Source organism: Natrix helvetica, assembly GCF_964273705.1.
Source record: "Natrix helvetica genome assembly, chromosome: 7".
In the NCBI taxonomy this organism is placed as follows: Eukaryota; Metazoa; Chordata; class Lepidosauria; order Squamata; family Natricidae; genus Natrix; species Natrix helvetica.
The window spans coordinates 13,948,470-13,971,410 of NC_138558.1; the positions used below are offsets into that span (position 1 = coordinate 13,948,470).

Below are 22,941 nucleotides of genomic sequence, written 5' to 3' on the forward strand. Positions count from 1 at the left end.
CTAATATCAGATTCATGGAGGAAAATTATGTAGTTTGAAACAATGCATATTCAGAAGTGTACTCATAATTTTCAGAGCAGTCTCAAATATTGTTAAGTACCGTATTTTTCGGAGTATAAGACGGACCTTTTTCCCTGAAAAAAGAGGGTGAAAATCTGGGTGCGTCTTATACACTGAATACAGCATTTTTGACCTCCCGAAACCCTGCCCCCGTCACCAAAATGGCCGTGCAGAGCCTTTAGGAGGCTTCCATAGTGCTCCTGGGGTCTGAGAAGGACAAAAATGAGTGAAAAATGGGCCGTTTTTAGCTTGTTTTTGCCCCCCCCCCAGCCCCCAGGAGCACTCTATAAGCCTCCTAAAGGCTATGCATGCTCTTTTTTGATAAAAACCAGGTCCGTTTTCTAAAAAAATGGGCCATTTTTGGGAGGTTTGCAGAGTGCAAAAGCTTTTTTAAAAAATTTGCCTCTTAAAAATCTTGGTGCGTCTTGTACTCCAAAAAATACAGTAATCTAATCTTGCCTTGCTATAAAATACACTATGGTTTAAAAATCAGGACTTGCTCTCAGCTAATTCCTCTTTCAGCATGCTAGCCATTTCTTTCCTTGTTGGCATTGTATTTTATTGCAAGTATACTGAGGTCATTGTAGAGGGGTGCGGTGGCCTAGAGGTAGAGCTCTCGCCTCCCAATCAGGAGTCTGTAGGTTCGATTCTACCGTAGGGGCACAATGAAAATATATCTGCTCAACAAAGCTCTGCATTGGCGACAGGAAGGGCATCCGGCCAGTAAACATTCAGCTCCATTCAGTTGCCCAGATTCCACTCCACATGGGATTATGGGGTCGTTAAAAGGGGATGATGATACTGAGGTCATTGACCCAGGGTCACGTAATCACCTTTTGCAAGGCAGATTCACTTAACAACTATGTCACTGACTTAAGAACGGCAGCGTTTCACTTAAGAACTGTGACGAGAAAGATCGTAAAACTCTCTTGCTTAGCAACGGAAATTTTGGGCTCAATTATGGTTGTAAATTGACTACCTATAACATCTTCATTCTAATCTGCAGCAAAGTAAGTACCGTATTTTTCGGAGTATAAGATGTACCTTTTTCCCTTTAAAAAGAGGCTGAAAATCTGGGTGCGTCTTATACATTGAATACAGCATTTTTTGCCTTCTGAAACTCCACCCCCTTCACCAAAATGGCCGTGCATAGCCTTTAGGAGGCTTTCAGAGTGCTCCTGGGGGCTGGGGAGGGCAGAAATGAGCAAAAAACAGGCAATTTTTTGCTCACCTTTGCCCCCCCCTGCCCCCAGGAGCACTCCATAAGCCCCCTAAAGGCTATGCATTCCCTTTTTTTGACAAAAAACAGCCCGTTTTCACAAAAAAAGGGGCCATTTTTGCTTATTTTTGCCCCTCCCCGGACCACTCTACAAGCCTCCTAAAGGCTTTCTTTTTTTTTTTTGAAAAAAAAATGGGCCCGTTTTCACGAGGTCTGCAGAGCGCAAAAAGTTTTTTAAAAATTTGCCTCTTCAAAATCTTGGTATGTCTTACACTCCAGTGCGTCTTATACTTCAAAAAATACGGTAACCTACTTGAGTTGTATCTATAAGCTTTGTTGCTTTTTTAAACTAAGCCAGCATCTGAAAAGCCAAGATGTCATCTCCATAAAAAGTTGTGCCAAAACAGTAAAAGCTTCACAACTAAACTCTGAATCTGAGCTTGAGGGTATTTACTGGTATCTGTAAAAAATTGTTTCTGTTTACTAGAAACATAAACACTGTAAGTTTTGAGCAGCATCCTTCAGGATAAAAGTATTGATTCCAAATGCATATTATTTTTTGGCATATTTCCCAATAAGCTGTTTGAGCAACTGCTAATGTTTTACTCCATGATGCCTGAACTTGACACTAGTAATTATCTTGTTCCTGAAGCTGTTGCATTCTTCAACTGTAGATTTGGAATTAGCAGAAAATTTGCCTTTAAGCGATGCAAAATCCACTAGTGTGGGCAAAAATGAAAAAAAATACCCTGTTCTTTAAAAAAAAATTACATTAGAAAAGTATATGCATGCTTATAAACCCCCCCCCCCAAAAGAAACACAAGCAACCAAATCTCAGAATAAAAGGAGATTACGGTTTAAATATGGAGCGAGGAGGAAGAATAACTTCAAGCAGTTTGGTGTGTGGGAAGTTCAGTAACAAGCCATTAATTATATTGAAGTTCAAGCGATAGGTTTGAGTTGAATGCAAGGCATTTTTCAGCATGTAAACCTTAAGATAGGAGCATTTTCAACTAAAGGCATTGCTTCACTTGTGCCAGTCAAATGCTTGCTATTGTTGGAAAAATGATCAGGCTGTGTTTTGGAGAGAGAGAGAGTGTGTGTGTGTGTAAAAATAATTAGTTCATGCAGAGGTTTCTGATCATGTGTAAAGTGATAGTAAAGTTCTGGGCCAGTAGTTTTCACTGAAGGGTCTAAGACAGAGGTGTTAAACTCTCAGCCTGCAGGCCAGATGCATCACATGACGGCCACATCCAGACCTAGTTTAGTGAAGGAGAAAAAAGTTGCGATACATCACGTTTGACACCCCTGGTCTAGGACAACTCACCACGCTCAACTTCCGTGGGACAAGAATTGCAGTAATATCAAAGAAAGGGTGGAATATAATCATTAAAAAAGGATGCGAAAGGAGGGACAAAATGAAATGTGAATGATAAAAAATTACAATAATTTTTTAAATTAGTGTATTTTTTGGACTATAAAATGCACTGGTGTATAAAATGCACCACAATTTCGAAGAGGTAAGTAAGAAAAAGTTTTCGTCCTCCCCGGCCCCCAGGGACACACTTCAGGCTTCAGCAGGGCTGGGGGAAGGCAAAAATGCTCCTGTTTTTGCAAAGAAACGGGTGGAAAATGGGACATTTTTCCATTCCCCCAGGCCTGCTGAAGCCTGCAGAGTGCTTCTGGGGAATGGGGGAAGGCAAAAACTCCTCCATTTTTGTGAAAAACGGCCCATTTTTCACAAAAACGTGTTGTGGGGGTGGGGCTTCGGGAGGCAAAAAAATGGCTATATTCGGCATATAAAATGCACCAACATTTCCACGCTCTTTTATGGGCAGGGGGAAGGTGCATCTTATACTCTGAAAAATACGGTATTTTAAACCATTAAATGGAATTGTTGAATTGTCCCATGGCAAGTTGTCCCATTCTGTTCACTGAAGCCTTTCCTTGATGCAATCTAGCTGATCCAGAGTTCGAACTGGGGAACCACAGGTAGTCCTCAACTTACGACTCCACTTGGGACTAGAAATCCCATTGCTAGGGAAGGCTATTGTTAAATGAGTTTCACCGATGTTACTGCCTTTTTTTTCTGCCAAGCTTGTTAAGCAAATCACTGCCGTTGCTAAGTGAACCACATGGTCGTGGAGCAAGCCTTGCTTCCTCCATTGATTTTGCTTGTCGGAACTAGCGGAGAAGGTTTGCAAAGGGCCAGTCATGTGACCATGGAATGTTTCAACCATCCTAAATACATACCAGTTGCAAAAACGCCTGGATTTTAATCATGTGACCAGAGAAGATACTGGGATAGTCAGAAGTGTGAGGATTGGTCATGAGTCACCTTTGTAATGCTGCTGTACCTGTAATACAAATACCACAGGTGTGAATCAGCCCAAAGCAATAGTTTACCTCCTCAAATTGAACTTGTTTCTAGAAATAGTAATTAAAAAAAGGTAAAGGTTTCCCTGTCAGTCGTATCCAACTTTGGGGCACAGTGCTCATCTCTGTTTCTTGGTCAAGGGAGCCATAGTTGTCCAAACACAATTTCTATGGTCGTGTGGCCAGCGTGGCTATATGCTAACGGCACATGGAATGCTGTTAGCTTCCCACCGAAGTGGTACCTATTAATCTAATAGGTGGAGGCTATAACATATAAAGAATGCTTTGCTGGAATTGGGTATGTCTAGTTTAATGAAAAGAAGGACCAGGGGTGACATGATAGCACTGTTCCAGTATCTCAGGGGCTGCCCCAAAGAAGAGGGAGTCAAGCTATTCTCCAAAGCACCAGAAGGCAGGATAAGAAGCAAGGGGTGGAAACCAGGGGTGGGTTCCAGCTTCTTTTACTGCCGGTTTGTTCAGGGACGCTCTATGTGTGCATGCACAGTAGTAAAAAAAAAATGCTTCTGTGCATGCACAGAAGCAAAAAAACAAGATGTTGCCGCCGATAGAACCGGCTCAGGTGCGTGGCCAAATTACTATCTACTCGGCTGAACCAAGGAACCTATCTCTGATGGAAACTAGTCAGAGAGAGAATCAACCTAGAACCAAGGAGAAATTTCCTGACACTGAGAACAATTAATCAATGGAACTGAAGTCGTAGATTGGGTGTCAAACACAAGACCAGATGTGGCCCGTGATGTGATTCTGATCCAGCCTGTGGGGCGGTCCTGGAAAAGGTAAGGGGCTGGCCTGCATCGCTTCAGTCCGGTCGACCCAATGCGAAGAGGAAACAACGGGCCAGCATGGCTTCGACCCGGTCTAACCAGTGTGAAGAGGAGACATGCCAGCAGTTTGGGGAGTGGCCAAGTGAGTGACATCAAGATGGCTGCGCCCACCCAGTTGGCCATATCTGCCCTGCCCCCAGAGGTCAACCACAGCCCTGATCTTGTGAAATTGAGTTTGACATCCCTGTTGTAGATGCTCCCAACACTGGAAGTTTTAAAGAAGAGATTGGGCAACCGTTTGTCTGAAATGGTACAGAGTTTCGTGCCTGAGCAGTGGGTTGGATTAGAAGACCTCCAAGGCCCCTTCCAACGCTGTTATTCTGCTAATCTACTTCCATTTGCGTGCTTTCAAACTGCTAGGTGGGCGGAAGCTGGGGCAAAGTCTCCAGCTGACAAGATCAGCGTCTTTAACCACTGAGCCATTGCGCCCCCCCTCTGCAATTATTTAGCATTAAAGTACTTATTGCTAAAGTACTCAGTCCCATTATTTTAAATGTACATTGACTGGATAAAGAAAGAGTTAGAAATTAAATGTTGGGCTTTTACTCCCACCAAGCACTGACAGTATTTTAAAATAGAGCAAGTAATGTGTGCTCACAAACACACATGCTCTGTTAAATATGTGCTGTAATGAATGATCCCCTATTGATCCGCTCAGTGACTGCAACTCCATTAGCTATTACTCAAATACTGCAGGAAGAAGGTCAGCGGTAGAGTGCATTCTTTGTCGGATGATGTATGTTTCTATGCCTGGCACTTCAAGTATTTCTTTGGATAGACGCAGAGGCTAGATTGCTCTCACAAGAATGCAAACCACGCAAACTTTCTGGACAATAAATTTCCTGCAAGATGTGGATCTCATTTTGAATAAATATGTCTTGAGATTGAATTTTTAAGCCAATCATACTGATTTCTCATATGGACACAGACTCAAGAATTTTTATTTGGAATAATACAGAACAGGAAAAAGGATGAAAATAGAAGATTGCAGACAGATATATGTAACATTTTTCTTCAGGAAAATACAGGAAGTCCTGACAGCAGCAAGACTCCTCTGCGCACAGAAATGGAAGGTTAGCAGAGATGGCTAAATTGACTGTTTTGATCAAAGAAAAAAATACAAATACTTTTATTTCTACTTGGAAACCACTTCTGGACTTTATGCTTGAGGTGGGGGGAAAATGAAACTTTGATTCTGGGCTTTACCGATCAGATAGATTTGTTGTTATAGAAATGGCTAGTTTAAACTATTATGTAAAAGTAAAAACATGAAGTTTGATGTTAATATCTTATTCTACTGCACCAAAGGGAGTCTGAAGTCAGTGCCTTTTCTTTCTTTTCCCCCTTTTCTTTCTTTCCCTTTTCTCTTCCCTTTTTCCTTCCCTATTTTTCCTATTATTTACTTTTATATTTTCTTTGTATGCCACATTATAAACTAATAAAATGTTCAACATGGGAAGGAAAATATAAGTAGTCGTCAACTTACAATAATCCATTTAGTAACATTCAAAGTAAAACAGAACTGTTTTTCACCCATGTGACCATTGCAGCATCCCTATAGTCACATGATCAAAATTCAGAAGCTTAGCAACTGACTCATATTTATGACGGTCGCAGTGTCCTGGGGTCATAAGAATCCCCTTTTCTGACCTTCTGACAATGGGGAAACCAGATTCATCTAACAACTGTGTTACTAACTTAACCACTGCAGTGATTTACTTAACAACCGTGGCAAGAAAGTTTGTTAAATGGAGGAAAGTTCACTTAGCAACTGTCTCACTTAGCAACAGAAGTTTTGGCCTCAAGTGTTGTCATAAGTTGAGGCACTGCCTGCAGCATGTTTCGGCAGTTAGATTTAAAAGCATTCAAGCTTCCTTAGGTTGCCAGCAGTTACATCACTCAAAACAGCCTAACTATGGAAATCCCCCTCTTCGTTGTTGCATGTATTTTATTTTTAGCAACCTCCTTCTCGGCCTCTAAAATCTGACTAAAGATCTTCCGTCATTCTTGGGGTCTTGACATTGATTGGTGAACAGTGGTGTCATGTTTGCAAGTTGTGCTGATTGAACTTTTTCGCCTCACAGGGCCAAGCAGAAGAGGAGAATTCAGAAAGACGATCCGCACCCATTTCTAATTTTATCCCCTGGTTTTGGTTTGCAGTGCCCCACAATCGCAGCCGGAGAGTGTGGCCTTGGCTCATTCCAGCAGTGCAGAATCCGAAAGCACAAGCGACTCGGACAGTTCCTCCGATTCTGAATCCGAAAGCAGCTCTAGTGACAGCGAAGGAACAGATCCGCCAACAAGAGTCTCAACACCTGAGGTACAGCGTCCATTTTCTAAATGTGTCCTTTGCATGGTCTGGATCGGTATTTCTCAACCGTGGCAACTTTAAGATGTATGGATTTCAGCTCCCAGAATTCCCCAGCCAGCCATGTTGTCTGAAGAATTCTGGGAGTTGAAGTCCGCACATGTTAATAGTTGTCACATAGACCAGTGTTTTCTCAACCTTACTATCTTCAAGACATGTGGACTTCCACTCCCAGAATTCCCCAGCCAGCCATGCTGGCTGCGGAATTCTGGGAATTGAAGTCCTCATCTCTTAAATTGTCATTGTTGAGAAACTGGGTCTAGATCAGTGTTTTCTCCCCCATACTATGTTCAAGATGCTGGCTGGGGAATTCTGGGAGTTGAAGTCCACACGTCTTAAAGCTGGCATGGTTGAGAAATACTGGTCTAGACAGTGATTTCCTTTTTAATGTTTCTCTCCCTCTTTGTACAAGAACATGCATAAGAAAACTATTCTTACCATGTTTTGAATATTTTTGCACCATCTCCCTATTTTCTACATTACCTCTGTTAAACAAGTAAGGCCAGCCTATAATACTGTCACTTCCAAGGGCTTGCAGCTAGAATTTACACAGAAAGAGTTAATGATTTTTTTCCCTTTTTCTGATCCCCTCCACCCCAAAATATGCTGCAATACAACTCCTGGCTGTTAGCCATGCTGATCAGGAATTAGAGAGTTTGCAATCCAACAGAACACAAGTCCTTCCGACGTGCCCTAAAAAGTTGGCTTTTCCAGCAAGCCGGCCTGGCCTGTTAATTTTATCTAATTTTTAAAATGTTATTGTTATATTAATTGGGTTTGTTTTTTGGATACTTATCTAATTTCCTTTTAACTTTTGTGATAAGCGTTTTTTAATGTTGTACGCCGCTCTGAGTCCTTTGGGAGAAGGGCGGCATATAAATCCAATAAATCCAATCCAATCCAGTCATTTTGTGAAAATGTAGTTGCCGTATTTTTCAGAGTATAAGACACACAAAAATTTTGAAGAGGCAAATTTAAAAAAAAAAAGTTTTTGCACTCTGCAGACCTCCCCAAAACAGCCTGTTTTTCACGAAAATGGGCCCGGTTCCCCCCCCCCCCCCCAAAGGCATGAATAGCCTTTAGGAGGCTTGTAGGTGCTCCTGGGGGCTGGGGGAGGGGCAAAAACGAGCAAAAAACAGCCTGTTTTTCGCTCGTTTTGCCCTCCCCAGCCCCCAGGAGCACTGTGGAAGCCTCCTAAAGGCTATGCACGGCCATTTTGGTGAAGCGGGTGGGGTTTCCAGAGGCAAAAAGTGCTGTATTCGGTGTATAAGATGCACCCAGATTTTCACCCTCTTTTTTGAGGGGAAAATGTGCGTCTTATATCCCCCCAAAATATGGTAGTTAATGGGGAACTGCTAGTTTCTCAAAAAGAGTTAAATATAGGGTCAGGATATTAATCAGTTATTCTGGTGCCTTTTCATTTGTTGAATGAAATAAGGGAAGTGGGAAAATACATTTTTTCTCCACTGACCGATTAAATTAAAAATTCACAGTAGATGTTTTTCAACCATCGGGAGCCATTTTTAAAGAAAACTTGTATAAGGATAAAATTGGAGTGCATCTGAACTTTTGGCCCGTCAATCATATCCTGTGTGAAGGCCATCTGTCACATGGAAGCATTCTAAGTCATTCTCTGAATATAACTGTCATGTTCTCCAGGTTTTGGGTCTCCACAAAAGATCACTTGAACTTGGATCCGTGCCGGATATTTGGGTTACTCAGCACCCCAACTCTGTTTCTAAATTTGAACTCGGGCCTTTTCGTCCTCCCTGTTTTGCTTGCTTATGTATGCGTTTAGCAGACGGTACAATGTTCAAAAATAACCCTTTGAGAAAAGTTTTAAAAGTTAGTTAAGAATTTGTATGGAACATTGAGTCCTGTAAGCAAAGTTCTTTCTCCTCCTGTTATTATTATTCTTTCCCCCTTGGACTTGGGTGGGCGCCATATAATTTTACTTGGCTTGGTTTCTTCATTTTTGGAGACTTCCAGTGACCTACTTGGGAAATCAAAATAGGAAAAAAGCACCAGTTTCATAATTAAAAGCAGGCCTAGGTTGAAACGACTTCAGGAACAAAAAAAGAAAAGTTGACTTCATTATCTATTGCCGTGGTAGAATAGCGACATGTTGAAGGAATTTTGGATCAATGCAAACAATTTTTGGTAGAGAACACTTTTTTTCTATGGACACGTAACATAATTTTTGTCAAGGCAGAAATTCTATATCTGAATTACCCTACTTTAGCGGAAAATGAATGATATCATTCTGTACATGTAGAAAACTAGCTCGTTGGCAACAAATACTCAAATACAGTGGTCACCAACTGGTGTTCTGTGGGCCACTGGTGGTCCGCGAGAAAATTTCGGTGGTCCGCAGAAAAATCTTGGCATTTTTAATATTGCAATAAATCAAGGATCCTCAAACTATGCCCCCTGGCCCGGATACGACCCACTGAAACAATTACTCCTGCTCACTGATGGCATGGGGTCCTTCAGGCACTCAGCTAGGCTGCCTGTTTAGTAGCTACAGCCCTTCCCTCCCTCCCTCCCTCCCTGGGAGTCCAGGCGCTTCAGTGAGCAGTACGCAAAACTTCGAAAGACAGAGTTTGCATGGGGGGCAATTTAGCGCCCGGGCTGGCTACAAGACAAAACATTCATTCTTGGCCGTATTTGAGATTCCTAGCTGCAATGGATAGCAAGCCTAGGGTTGACCCTGGGCGCTTCTCTCCGCTAACAGACGGCCAAGCTAAGTGCCTGAAGGACTCCATTCCATCACTGATTCATATTAGAATATACTGGATTTAAAATTATGAATTTAGTTATCCCTGAGGTCCCAAAGATTGGTGACCCCTGCTCTAATGTACAATTTTTTAATTTGGATTTTTATACACTTTGTCTCTTTTCTTAAATTGTATCTTATTTTAATAGGTTCTGTTTTTAATTGTAAACTGTCCAAAATCATGTGCTAGAGATGGAGAGCTATATAAATTAAAGTTATTTACTTAACTAAATAAGTGTTTAAAGTCTTTGTACCATGCAAAAGGAAAGGAAATGGAGATGAGAGAGTGGGAGGAAAACAAAAATTGAATTCTTATTTCTATTTGACAGTGGATGAGACAAGATTCTTTCCTCCTGTTTTCAAGGGATCTTCATCTATCTTATGGATGATCCCTTATGGATAATTACTTCTGTTGGGGGTGTTACTTGGAACCATGACAATGGATTTAGGTATTCTGGTTAATGGAAGACGCCAAAAATATGCCTCCCTTCAAAATCTGCAATCCCAAGGAATCAGACATTTACTTAAATGTAAATGTAATCCCCTACTTACAACAGTTCATTTAGTGACCGTTCAAACATATGACGACACTGAAAAAAGTGACTTTTGACTATTTTTCACATCTACAACCGTTGCCGTATCTGCATAGTCACGTGATCAAAATTCAGGCACTTGGCAACTGACTCATATTTATGACGGCTGCAGTGTCCCCAGGTATTGGGATCACCTTTGGTGACCTTCTTACAAGCAAAATCAATGGGGAAGTCTGATTCACTTAACAACTGAATTATTAACTTGACAATCGCAGGGATTCTCTTAACAATGGTCACATGAAAGGTTGTTAAATGGGGCAAAATTCACTTAACAAATGTTTCACTTGGCAATAAAAATTTGGGGGACCGTTGTGCTTGTAAATCAAGGACCACCTGCACTTAGTGAGCTTTTCATTTTTAAATCTTTCAAGTCTAATTGCCTTTTGGAAAAAGCACCTTTGAGACATTAGAACAGTCAGTATGCTCTTGTCCAACACCCCTCCCCAAGTCTTTCTTTTTCTTTCTTTCTTTCTTTCTTTCTTTCTTTCTTTCTTTCTTTCTTTCTTTCTTTCTTTCTTTCTTTCTTTCTTTCCTTATTTGTTTCATTCTTTCCTTCTTTCTTTCTTTGTCTTTCCTTCCATCCTTCCTTCCTTCTTTTTCTTTCTTTCCTTCTTTCTTTCTTTCTCTTTCTTCCCCTCTTTCTTTCCTTCCCTTCTTTCTTTCTTTCTTTTTCTTTCTCTTTCCTTCTTTCTTTGTCTTTCCTTCCTTCTCTTTCTTTCTTTCCTTCCTTCCTTCCTTCCTTCTTTCCTTCTTTCTTTTTTTCTTTCTCTTTCCTTTCTCTCTCTCTCTTTCTTTCTTTGTCTTTCTTTCCTTCTCTTTCTTTCTCTTTTTCTTTCTTTCTTTCTCCTTTCCTACCTTCTTTCTTTCTTTGTCTTTCCATCATTCTTTCTTTTTCTTTCTTTCCTTTCTTCTTTCTTTTGTTGTCTTTCCTTCATTCCTTCTCTTCCTTTCTTTTTTCTTTCTCTTTCTTTCCTTCCTTCCTCCCCCCCATCTCTCTCTCTCTCTCTCTCTCTCTCTCTCTCTCTCTTTCTTTCTTTCTTTCTTTCTTTCTTTCTTTCTTTCTTTCTTTCTTTCTTTCTTTCTTTCTTCACAACTTGTGTCTGGATCCAGCCCTTTCAAACTCGGTATTTCTTCCATTTCGCTTCTCTTGACATGCCAAATTCCGTCCTGTTCTGGTTTGGGAGAATTATCCTGCTGATAGACAGGATTGAAAAGAATAAATAACAATTCCTGCAGAATTCTTTTCAACTCCTTGGACAACTGTGGCCATAGGAAGTGTCTGCATTTTTTCCTATGTAATGAAACAATAGCAGGAGCGTGTGTGTGGTGTTTCTGTTTTCCTGACCAGAAAGGCGGATGGGGCTTAGAACCGAGATGCATTGAGGAAGATATTCTGGAATGTTTTTCTCCGCAGTGAATTTGGATCGTGTTCAAATTTTATCTTTCTTTTGCCAGTTCTCCAGCCCCCCCCCCCCCCCAACTCCTGAATTCCATTCTGTTCAGTGCTTGGGAAGCTATCCCGCTGACAGACAGATTGAGCCCCAGCCCGCTTTACATAATGTGTTTCCTATATCTCGTTGGGACAGGAAAAAAGAATGGCGACTATTCTTTTTCTTTCTTTCCTTTTTAGCATCTTCCCTACATAGAGGGGACCATTCGAAATTGGATGGCTAGGTAGGAAGATTTAGGTCTCCTTGGAAACCTTAAGCAGAGGTGGGTTCCTACTGGTTTGGACCGGTTTGGCCGAACCGGTAGTGGTTTGGCGGCCTGGGTCGCTGGAAGCGGCAGCGACCCAGACCTGCCACGCCCCTGAACCGGTTCTTCGGGCGGCGCCATAGGCACCGCCATCTTGTTTTTAGCTTCTGTGCATGTCCAGAGCAATTTTTATTGTACTGTGCGTGCGCATGCAGCATGCACTAAGCACACGCCTGTGCGCAAAGTGCACGCACGTTGCACAGCCACGAGCAAACCAGTAGTAGTGACTACCGGAACCCACCTTAACACAGGGGTGCCCAAAGTTGGCAACTTTAAGACTTGTGGACTTCAACTCCCAGCATTCTCCAGCCAGCTGGCTGGAGAATGCTGGGAGTTGAAGTCTACAAGTCTTAAAGTTGCCAAGTTTGAAGACCTCTGCCTTAACCAGTCATTATCACATAAGTACAGCATAGCTCAGCCTTTTCCAAAATCAGTGTCTTTTCAAAAGAAGGACTTAAGTTCCCAGACCCGACAGTGAGATTTTGGAAAGTGCCCAGTTGAGGAAACTGCTTAACTAAACCCCCGTAAAAACTTTCAAGGGTATTTCCGCATTTCCTATTTAATATATCCTATTTGTTTAGCCTTTAGTGATAATAGGTACGTGGTCGCACATAACAGAACAGTCCCGGCAGGGATGTTTTGATGATATTTTTATGAGGCATCCAGGGTCATGTTGGCAGGTGTTTCATGCCTTGGGAGACAACAAGGGAAGATAAACATTTGAGGAAAAAGATACGTTTGGATGGCCCAATCAGTTTTTTGTAGAGTACACTTTTGTCTCTGGACATGTAACATAATTTTTGCCAAGGTAGCAAAAAATATTGTTGTTTGTTTCCCTATTTGTTCACTTGGGAATACAGTCAATATACTTAGGTTAGATTAGTTTAGATTAGATAGTTGGAAGGGACCTTGTAGGTCGTCTGTCCCATCCAAGCAGGAGACCTTACACACATCATGGCGAACCTGTGGCACGCGTGCCAGAGGTGGCACGCAGCGCCCTCTCTGATGGCACATGAGCTTTTGCCCCAGTTCAGCTCCACCACGCATGCGTGTGTGCCTCCCGCCAACCAGCTGGTCTTCGGTTCTCTGCTGTATATGCACGGAGGGGGCGGGGTGCATGTGCAGAGGTGTGGGGCACGTGCAAGGCCCCCCGTGTGCACCTGCATGGGGCGGTGCGCATGCGGGGGCGCACATGCATGGGGCAGGACACTTGCATGGGGATGCACACCCATGTGTGGGGGGCTGCGTGTGTGGGGGCACACATGCATTGCATTTTGGGGGTTTGGGCATGCACGCTTTGAGCACTCGTTCCCGAAAAGGTTAACCATCACTGCCCTATGCCATTTCTGACAAATGGCAGTCCAGTCTCTTCTTGAAAGCCTCCAGTGATGAAGCTCCCACAACTTCCGAAGGCAATATCTGTTCCATTGGTTGATCGTTCTCACTGTCAGAAAATTCCTCCTTATTTCTAGATTGAGTAGTCATGGTTTATTGTGATTCATCAATCTCTTAGTTCAAACTGGAGTGCAGACAATTGTTAATTTAAAGCAGGATTCCATGCAACTGTTGATGATCTCTTGGGCATGCGTTCATTATTTTCTTTCCCTTTTTCTTTTCCATAGCCTGATCCACAAACCTCCAACAGATGTTGGCAGCTGAACAACTGGCTAATCAAAGTAAACCAGCCAGTATCTCCCACAGAGAGTTTCCTGGAAGATGACCATAGTAGAAGCAGCGTCCAGGAGAGCAAAGGACAAGGAAAAACGGTCAGCTCCAGCAGTGGCAATGGAGGGAAAAGGGAATGTCAGCTGACAGACGGTCACTCCAAAAGCGGCAGCAGAGTTTCTCGGTCAGGTCAAGATGTCCATCTCCCTACCAAACGCAGTTACCAAAAGTTGCCTGTGGTCCCAGAAGAGTCTCTCCACCAGACGGTGGGCAGTAAGCAACCGAGGAGATCCACCAAGGCGACCGTACAGGAGGAACCAAAGAGAGGCCTAACAGTTGAAAGTGAGCCACCCGCACTGTACGGGGCCAAAGACCAGTCTTCCAAAGACAAGCCTAAGGTGAAAACGAAAGGGAGGCCGAAATCTGACGATAAGAAGGAATCTAAACCGACAGCCCCGGAAACCACTGAGAAGAAAAAACACAAAACGCTTAAAACCTTATTTGCTCACGATGAGGCAAAAGTAGATGTGGCGGGAAGTGTCCTGGAGCCGTTGCCCCTCAGTCCTCTCGGTGAAAGCCCGAGGGGGGTTGCCACCAGTAGATCTAACGGCTCCAAGGTATCGGTTACTGTCAAGGAGGAACTTCAAAGGGACAAATATATTTTGCCTATCAGGGATAAGAAGTTGCTGTCGCCCTTGAGGGATTGTCCCATCCTGCCGGGCCTTGTGGTTAAAATTGAGCTGGCTCTCCTCTCGCGGATCCCTCAGCCACCCGAGAAGGGGCTCTTCCCTAAAAAACACGAACTTAAAGACAGCCATGGTATGACAAAGCAGGGTATCGACAAAAGAAGCACAGAGGCGCCAAGCAAAACTCTCAAAAAGAGAAAGGTAAGAGACCTGGGTGGAGGACGGGTGGCTCTAGCATTGACAAAATAAGGTAAAGCTAATAATCCATGAAGTTATACTTTTGGGGATAGCAACTCTGGTCCTTTTTGTATTGCATGGATTATTAAAACCAGAGGAAAAAAATAAAATTAAACCAACAACATCAACAGGAAGAAGACTGTAATCAGCACGGGGGCTTTACTGGCTATGAAACTTTGGACTTATGATAAATAGATATTTAGTGTGGGTTTAGGTAAATTCAGGGACACGGTGGCTAAGACGCTGAGCTTGTCGATCAGAAAGGTCGGGAGTTTGACCGTTCGTAACGGAGTGAGCTCCCATTATTTGTCCTAGCTTCTGCCGTTCGAAAGCATGTAAAAATGCAAGTAGAAAAATAGGAACCACTTTTGGTGGGAAGGTAACAGCATTCCCTTGCGCCTTTGGCAATTAGTCATGTCGGCCACATGACCACGGAGACATCTTCGGATAGCGCTTTCTCTTCGGCTTTGAAACGGAGATAAGCACCGCCCCCTGGAGTCAGGAATGACGAGCACATATGTGCGAGGGGAATCTTTACCTTTTTATAGGTAAATTCACAGAGATTCCATTCTTCCTTCCATTGAGAAAATGGCCTATTTTAATCCTTGTTTATGGTGTGTGTGTGTGAAGTTCTGATTGACTCCTTGCAAAAGATTCTCTGCAGATTGAGGAAGTACAGACTAATCCTCAATTTACAACAGTTCATTTAGTGACCGTTCAAAGTTACAAGGGCACTGAAAAAAGTTACTTATGACTATTTTTCCACTTAGGACAATTGAAGCATCCTTATGGTCACCTGATAAACTGTTGCCACAGCTTATGGCAACAAATTACCATATTTTACGGAGTATAAGACGCACCTTTTCTCTCAAAAAAGAGGCTGAAAATCTGGCTGCGTCTTATACACTGAATACATCTTTTTGTTTCCTCCAGAAACCCTGTCCCTTTCACCAAAATGGCTTTGCATAGCATTTAGGAGGCTTTCAGAGTGCTCCTGGGGGCTGGGGAGGGCAGAAATGAGCGAAAAACAGGGCATTTTTTTCCTCAATTTTGCCCCACACCCACCTCCAGGAACGCTCTGTAAGCCTCCTAAATGCTATGCATCATTTTTTTTAAAAAAGGGGCTTGTTTTTGCAAAAAATGGACTGGTTTTTGCTCGTTCTTGCCCCCCCCTCCTCCCAGTGGTGGGTTGCAAACCCCTTTCCAACCAGTATGGTTGGAACAGGGCTGGTGGCGTCCTCATGGATGTGTGCAGTGCGTGCGTGCGCACAGCATACGCATGCGTCTTAGCACCTCCGTAACGCTCCAGCTGCTCCATGGAGCATTGCGCAGGTGCTGTACGGATGCGCAGAAGCCTTTAAACACCGGCAAGGAGCGTGGGTGGGCGGGTGGTCCTTCCGGAGTACCGTACCGGAATGGTATCTGGTGCTCCAGGCTGGCTCCGGTACGCCCATACCGGGGCGTACCATCTGCGACTCACTACTGCCCCGCCCCCAGGAGCACTCTACAAGCCTCCTAAAATCTATTCATGCCCTTTTAAAAAAAATAAACGGGCCCGTTTTCACGAACTATTAACTTCCCACTGTTTGGTTTCAGGGCACATAAAGGCAAATTCACACACCCTCTAACTTGTAGGAGGACTCCGATAAAATCTTGAATTTCAATTTTCAAAAAGCCAATAGAGGTAGGGTGCAAAATGAAATTTTGAAAACAAATAACCGAGTCTTACAATCTCAACCGCTGATAGGATTTTCTAGATCAATTAACTTATTTTAGAATAAGTGCTTCTAAGTTGAAGAGGGAGGAGTTGGGATAATATGCAGGCAGCAAAAGAGGTAATTTCCAAGCTTTCACAGTTGCTATTTAGTAGCTGTGCTTCCTTGCCTATGCACACAAGTCATTGGGTACCAGTATCTAGGACAGGGGTGTCGAACTTATGGCCTGTGGGTTGGATCCAGCCTGCAGGATGTTTAAATCTGGCCTATGGGGCCACCCTGGATACAGCAAAGGACCAGCCCTGGGTGCCCCTGCCAGCAACAAGGGAGCTCAGGGCAGGTGGGTTCCGGATCCCGTCGCAACCGGTAAGCTGCGACAAGGCTGGGTGTCCACCACGGGCACACACACATGCGCACCCACCACCCTGCGATGCTCCAGCTTCTTGGTGGAGTGTTGTGCAGGCGCTGCGCGCGTGTACACAAACGGCCCAGTTGGCTTAAATGCAGGTAAGGAATGAGGGCGGGTGGGTGGGCCCTCCAAAGCACCATTCTGGTACGGTGGCTGCTGCTCCCAGCAGCCACCAGTATGCTCGTACCGAGGCGTACTGGTCGGAACCCGCCACTGGCTCAGGGCCTCCCCTGTTTTTGCTGGCAGATGGCTGCAGTAGGCCGTCATGGGCAACCACGCCCCCCACCCCCCTCCGAGGTCAAACACAACCCTGATGCGGCCCTCAAATGAAATGGAGTCTAGGAAGTGAGATTCTGATAAAGATCTTTTGGGATCTAATTATCTGCATCAATCGAAGGGCAGGCAGGAAAGTGTTTTCTCCAAGCTTCCTCGTTTTTTCTAGGAACAAAAACAGGGTATTAGAGAAAGAGATTAAAGATGAGAGAGATGTTTGTGTGAGAGGGATGTAAGACAAAAGAGTATCGAGAGAGGAAGAGATGAGAGAGAAAAGAAAGACGAGAGAACAGGTAGCCCTCGCTTTACAACAGTTCATTTAGTGACCATTCAAAGTTACAATGGCACTGAGAAAAAGTGACTTAGGGCCGTTTTTCACCGTTTTTCACCTTTGCACCATCCCCAGGATCATGTGATCAAAATTCAGGCGCTTGGTTCATACTTACAACGGTTGCAAGGTTCCCAAGGTCACGTGATCACTTTTTGCGACCTTCTGACAAGCCAGGTCAATGGGGAAGCCAGATTCCCTTAACAATCAGGTTACTAGCTTATCAACGGCAGTGATTCACTGAGCAACTGTGGCCAGAAAAGTCATAAAATGGGGCAACATTTAGCAACAAAAGTTGCAACAAAAAATTTGGGCTCCATGCATGTGCACCCCCGCATGTGCCCTGCGCGCGCGGGCGGTCCTGCACATGCCCCACATCCCTGCACATGCGTACATGCACCCCACCCCCTCCGTGCATATATAGCAGAGAACTGAAGACCAGCTGGCCGGCGGGAGGCACAGACGCTTTCGTGGCGGAGTTGAACTGGGGCAACAGCTCGCGTGCCATCAGGGAGGGCGCTGTCTGCCACCTCTGGCACGTGTGTCATAGGCTCGCCATCACTGGCATAGAGGCTGCCCGAACAATTTACTTTGATCATGAGATTGTCTTAAATACTTGATTAATACAATAATTGCTTAATAGTAGATTCCTTAATAGTACTACCTATATTTCTTTTGTGTATTCTATTCATTACAAGTGTAATAAAAAAAAAGAATGACAATGCTATAATCTTGCCTGCTGGATGATAAAAATTTGCTGAATTAGTAAGCACTATCAAAGATAGTGTTTCAAATCTCATGTGAAAGTTTTCCTTTTATTTCTATGCCTCCGTCATCCGTAAACTCTATAATTTTAAAAGCGCCATATTTTTCTCAATAAAAAGCCAACAGTGTTGGTAATAATCCACGATTCAGTCTCACCCAGGGAAACAGCCATTAGCCATTAGCGGTTCTCGGGACCCCTTTAGGGGTCGAACGACCCTTTCACAGGGGTCGCCTAAGACCATCGGAAAACACATCGTTTTGATGGTCTTAGGAACCGAGACACCAATTTGATGGTTGGGGGTCACCACAACATGAGGAACTGTATTAAAGGGTCCCGGCATTGGGAAGGTTGAGAACCACTGCATTAGATCTTTTGGACTGTAGTACAGTAGTTTAATTATACAGCCCGTGAGAAGAAGCTTGCAGTATAGCAGTCCTATCAGGCAGCCATCCAATCTCTCTTATTTCATTTTATTTATTTTTATTATGATTTTATACCTTCATTATTGTATAAGTAATTTAAGGCTGTGAAAGTCCTTAATATTCCTCACCCTCCTATTTTCCCCACAATCAGAAACTTGTGAGAAGGATTGGGCTAAGAGAGAGGGACTGTCCCAGAGTCACCAATACGGCTTTCAAGCCTAAGGCAGGACTAGAACTCAGAGTCTCCTGGTTTCTACCCTGGTGTCCTAACCACTAAACCAGTGATGATGGCTAACCTTTTTTGTCATCATGTGCCAAAAGCGCCCGTGTGCACCCATAGCGCAATGCGTGCACGACTCGTGTGTGTGCTGTGCATGCGCGCGAGACCCCCCGCCCCGTGCATGCACACACGACCCACACATGCACCCTGCACATGCATGAATGACCCCTGTGCATATGCGAGTGACCCCCCTCGTGTACATGCGTATCTGATGTGTGCTGCCCTCCGCGCATGCGCGGCAGAGATCTGAAAACCAGCTGGTCGGCGGGAGGTGCGTGCGCATGTGTGGTGGAGCTGAGCTGGGGCGATGGCTCTGCTTGCCACAGATTCACCATCATGACACTAGACTAAACTTCCTTCCAAGTTGTCTTCCCAGAGAAACCATTTCCCTTCTAAATAATGAGTCCTCTTTAGGCTGTTTCGAATTTCTCTTCCCCCTAAAATGTTGGTACTACAATTTTTGTTATCCTACTCTCTCGATTGGCAGCAGAATGAATTAGATTTACTTTTAAGGAGGCCGGAGCAGCCAGGATGAGATAGCAGCTGAGCTTAGTCTTGCTTGTCATGGTAGAGTTGATTGTTGCTTCTGATGTGGCTACAGGTGTGCGGCCAGAAAGGCGGCTCCTTCTGAAGTATTTAAGGGTTATATTTGTCTTTTTTGTTTCCTCCATCAGCAGGAAGATGCACTGAGAAATGATCAGAAGAAGGTCAAGCTGGAGAGAGAAACCAAATCTTCCTCATCTTTAGGACATAAAGATTCCAGTAAAACTAAGTGAGTACAAAGCTGTTATGTAGAAAAAAAGTAAGGTAGTAAAATCTAATAAGTAGAACACTTGGCTCCTTTCTTCTGCATTGAATTTTGGTGATTTTTTAAAAAATTGCCTATTAGTCATCTAATAAGAACAAAGATGCAACAAAATTATTATGGTTCTCTCTTAAGTGAGAAATCTAACTTCTATACAATTAAAATTGAAATTCTGTCCTAATACCACATTTAAACCTTTAACCTCTGGTTGTTGAAATTAATTGTGCATCAGCAAACAATGACTCCATTAATACTAAGCATTTGTTCAAACTGTTCTTTCCTTTGCATTCCTTCTGAAGCACGTAATAAATTTTGGGAGCTGCAGATAAGATACTTGTCTTTTTGACTACCTAAAATTGATAATCCCTGGGTCTTAACATGCAACCCAGGCTGGGTCTGTTTGTGTGTGGAAGCAAATGTCCCTGATCCTGTTTGTAAATGCAAAGTGCAACCATACATTATATAATAACATGCATGTGTAATAAATTCATACATGCATTTATTATTTCCATGTCTGTCCCATCACAGAGCTGCCTGCACATTGCTCACCCAGATCAGTGTTTTTCAATCATTTTTAGAGGGTGGACTTTGACTCCCAGAATCTCCCTGCCAGCAGTGGTATTTAGATGTTTAGGACAAGGTGTCCCATCCATTCCTGCTCCCCTCCCTCAATACGAGATGAGCTGATCAACAGCATCTGAGCCCCGGTGGCGCAGTGGTTAGAATGCAGTACTGCAGGCTACTTCTGTTGACTGCCAGCTGACTGCAATTTGGCAGTTTGAATCTCACCAGGCTCAAGGTTGACTCAGCCTTCCATCCTTCCGAGGTGGGTAAAATGAGGGCCCAGATTGTTGAGGGGCAATAGGCTGATTCTGTAAACCGCTTAGAGAGGGCTGTAAAGCGATATATAAGTCTAAGTGCTATTGCTATTTGGACTAGCTTACGTTGATAAATAATCCTTTCAAATGACAACTAGACTGAAAAGGGTGAGTTTGACTACCTACTTATGTCCTGGAACATGAGGAATGTCTGAAGGCAACTCGCTTAAGTTTGCACACTTAAGTGTGCAAAACAAAATAGAATCCATGTTAAATGTGATAGCTCTAATAGAGAGTCAGTCTTCTTCATTAAGGCTGGGGAAATCGTCAGAGTCGAGAGACTTGCTTTCAAATTATCTCAATGTGCCTCAGCTCAATTTTAGCTCCCTAGGAAGTAAGGCAAAGTTTATGTGTGTGTGTTGTGTGTAGAGGGTTCTTATATTGTCTTGTGTTCTTTTTAATAGAGGCAAACTAGAAATGTCTAAAAAATAATCTGGGTTCCATTGCAAATACTCTGGTGTCCCTTGAAAATATAATTTAGAATGGATACTTTGTGCAAGATTTTTTTAATCAATGCACTTGCATGGATAAACATTTTATTCTAATATCTGTGCATAGATAGGCATGTTAATGGCAGGTATATTTTCTCTTGTGAAGACCAGCAACACTCTTTTAAAAATGTGAATGCAGTTAAGTAGCAATTTCTGATGAGTTTAGAAAATCTGATAATGAAGTGTTTTGAAACAAATTGGTGTCATTTAATTGGAACTGAAAATTACTGGTGGTTAATCCCAAATGTAAACTAGTACATTTATTGCACATCTATTTTACATTTTACTCAAAAGTGAATATCTGAATTCTAAATAGTTGGCAAGTTCTTTGAATCCAACAGCTGGAACCCATCTTTGCCACACCCAACTTTTTAAGAAACCTATAGCTTGTCCATATACTTAGCTTTGGTTCAGATCCAAGAAGTGCCTTTGTACACATTTTTACTATTGCTTACGAATATTATCAGCATGTTAATGAATCTGCCAAAAGTCCCTGACTTTTTCCTCCCTTTGTGGCTCAAGATGAAAATGTTGATTAGTTACCTGCATGTTTCAGTATCTTTTATCCAGTCAACTCGGGTGTTGTGCACTTAATTTTTATTCCGTGCTGCAGTTTTAAAGTAATATTCCTTAGAATTCACTCTGACCTGGTATTCCTTCCCTAGGATGTCAAAGCTCTCGGCAACAGAGACGCTAAGGAGAGAGATGCCACTGCCGATGCCACCACCACTGTCTCCCATGCAGCCTGCTCAGAAGCCGCCTAAGACAGCTCAAAAGAGGCCAAAGAGTGAAAACGATGCCTGCTATCAAGTTCCCGGTCCCACGGTCAGCACTGCCAAGAGCAAAGAGAGGCACAAAGAATCTTCATCCTCCAAGCACAGGAAACTGGAGGGAAAACCTTTGGAAAACTCCAAAAGTGACAAAGTAGGTGTAAACCATTTCTGTTGAGGGACACATCATTCTTGGAACTTGGGTTGTTCAGAAGAGCATTACAATGTGCTTTTGGTTTTCTTCTTTCAAAAGGCAACTGGGCTTAGTTTTTCCTTGAAGGCGTTTCACTTCTTATTCAAGAAGCTTCTTCGGTTCTGACGGTCAGAACCTGAAGAAACCTCTTGGAGGAGAAGCGAAACATCTTCAAGGAAAAACAAAGCCCAGTTGCCTTTTGAAAGAAAGGAGGGGGGGGAAGCACCTTTGGGACAGAATCCCCATAGATATTCAGAGCAACAGTTCTAAAAGCTGCGGGTTTCACCGTGCCGCTAGTCCTCGACTTACAACAGTTTGTTTAGTGACAACAGCATTGAAAACTCTGGTGGTTTTTCATTCTTGCAACAATTGCAGCAAACCCATGGTCACCTGGACAAAATTCAGACGCTTGGCAACTGGCTCATATTTATGACGGTTGTAGAGTCCCGTGGTCTTGTGATCACCTTTTGTGACCTTATGAACAGTAAAGTCAATGGGGAAACCTGATTCATTTAACAGCTGTGGGACTAACTTAACAGCTGCAGCGATTCACTTAAGAACTGTGGCAAGAAAAGTCATAAAATGGGGCAAAACTCATTTAACTGTCTCGCTTAGCAGTAAAAATTTGGGGCTCAATTATGGTCATAAGTCGAGGACCACCTCTATAGTGAAGGAGACTCCTTCCCCCTTAGGAGTCTTACATATCACAGCTATTTGGATCAAAGCGTATCTATATATGAGCTGCTGCAGATATATTCTCTATAATGGATATCCCAGCTAGAAATTTAGATGGGAAAACGGGGGAATGTTTAAACTTCTCTCTAAATATATAGAGAAGTAGAGATATTGTAACATACCTGCTTGTTGCATTGTTCAGAATTTAGATACCTTGATGGCCAGCAGGCTAGGTGACTTTTATTAATGATTGTGTAAAATGCCTTTAAGTTTGTCAATGGGTTTGTGGCATGATAGCTGAATGAGGACTTTTAACGTTCAGATGCCTCAGGGCAAGAGATAAAATAGTTATCAGA

General features: G+C 43.2%; 1 protein-coding gene across 5 annotated transcripts in view; it reads left to right on the plus strand.

Moving 5' to 3' along the window:
- Positions 1–22,941, plus strand: part of AFF1 (ALF transcription elongation factor 1) — a 188,799-nt gene that overhangs the window by 147,673 nt on the left and 18,185 nt on the right. For all 5 annotated transcript variants that reach the window (XM_081960189.1, XM_081960190.1, XM_081960192.1 and 2 more), the window contains 4 exons: positions 6,661–6,820; positions 13,615–14,544; positions 19,448–19,545; positions 21,613–21,871. In XM_081960189.1, coding sequence (XP_081816315.1) covers positions 6,661–6,820; positions 13,615–14,544; positions 19,448–19,545; positions 21,613–21,871 — 1,447 coding nt within the window. The remainder of the gene's footprint in view (positions 1–6,660; positions 6,821–13,614; positions 14,545–19,447; positions 19,546–21,612; positions 21,872–22,941) is intronic.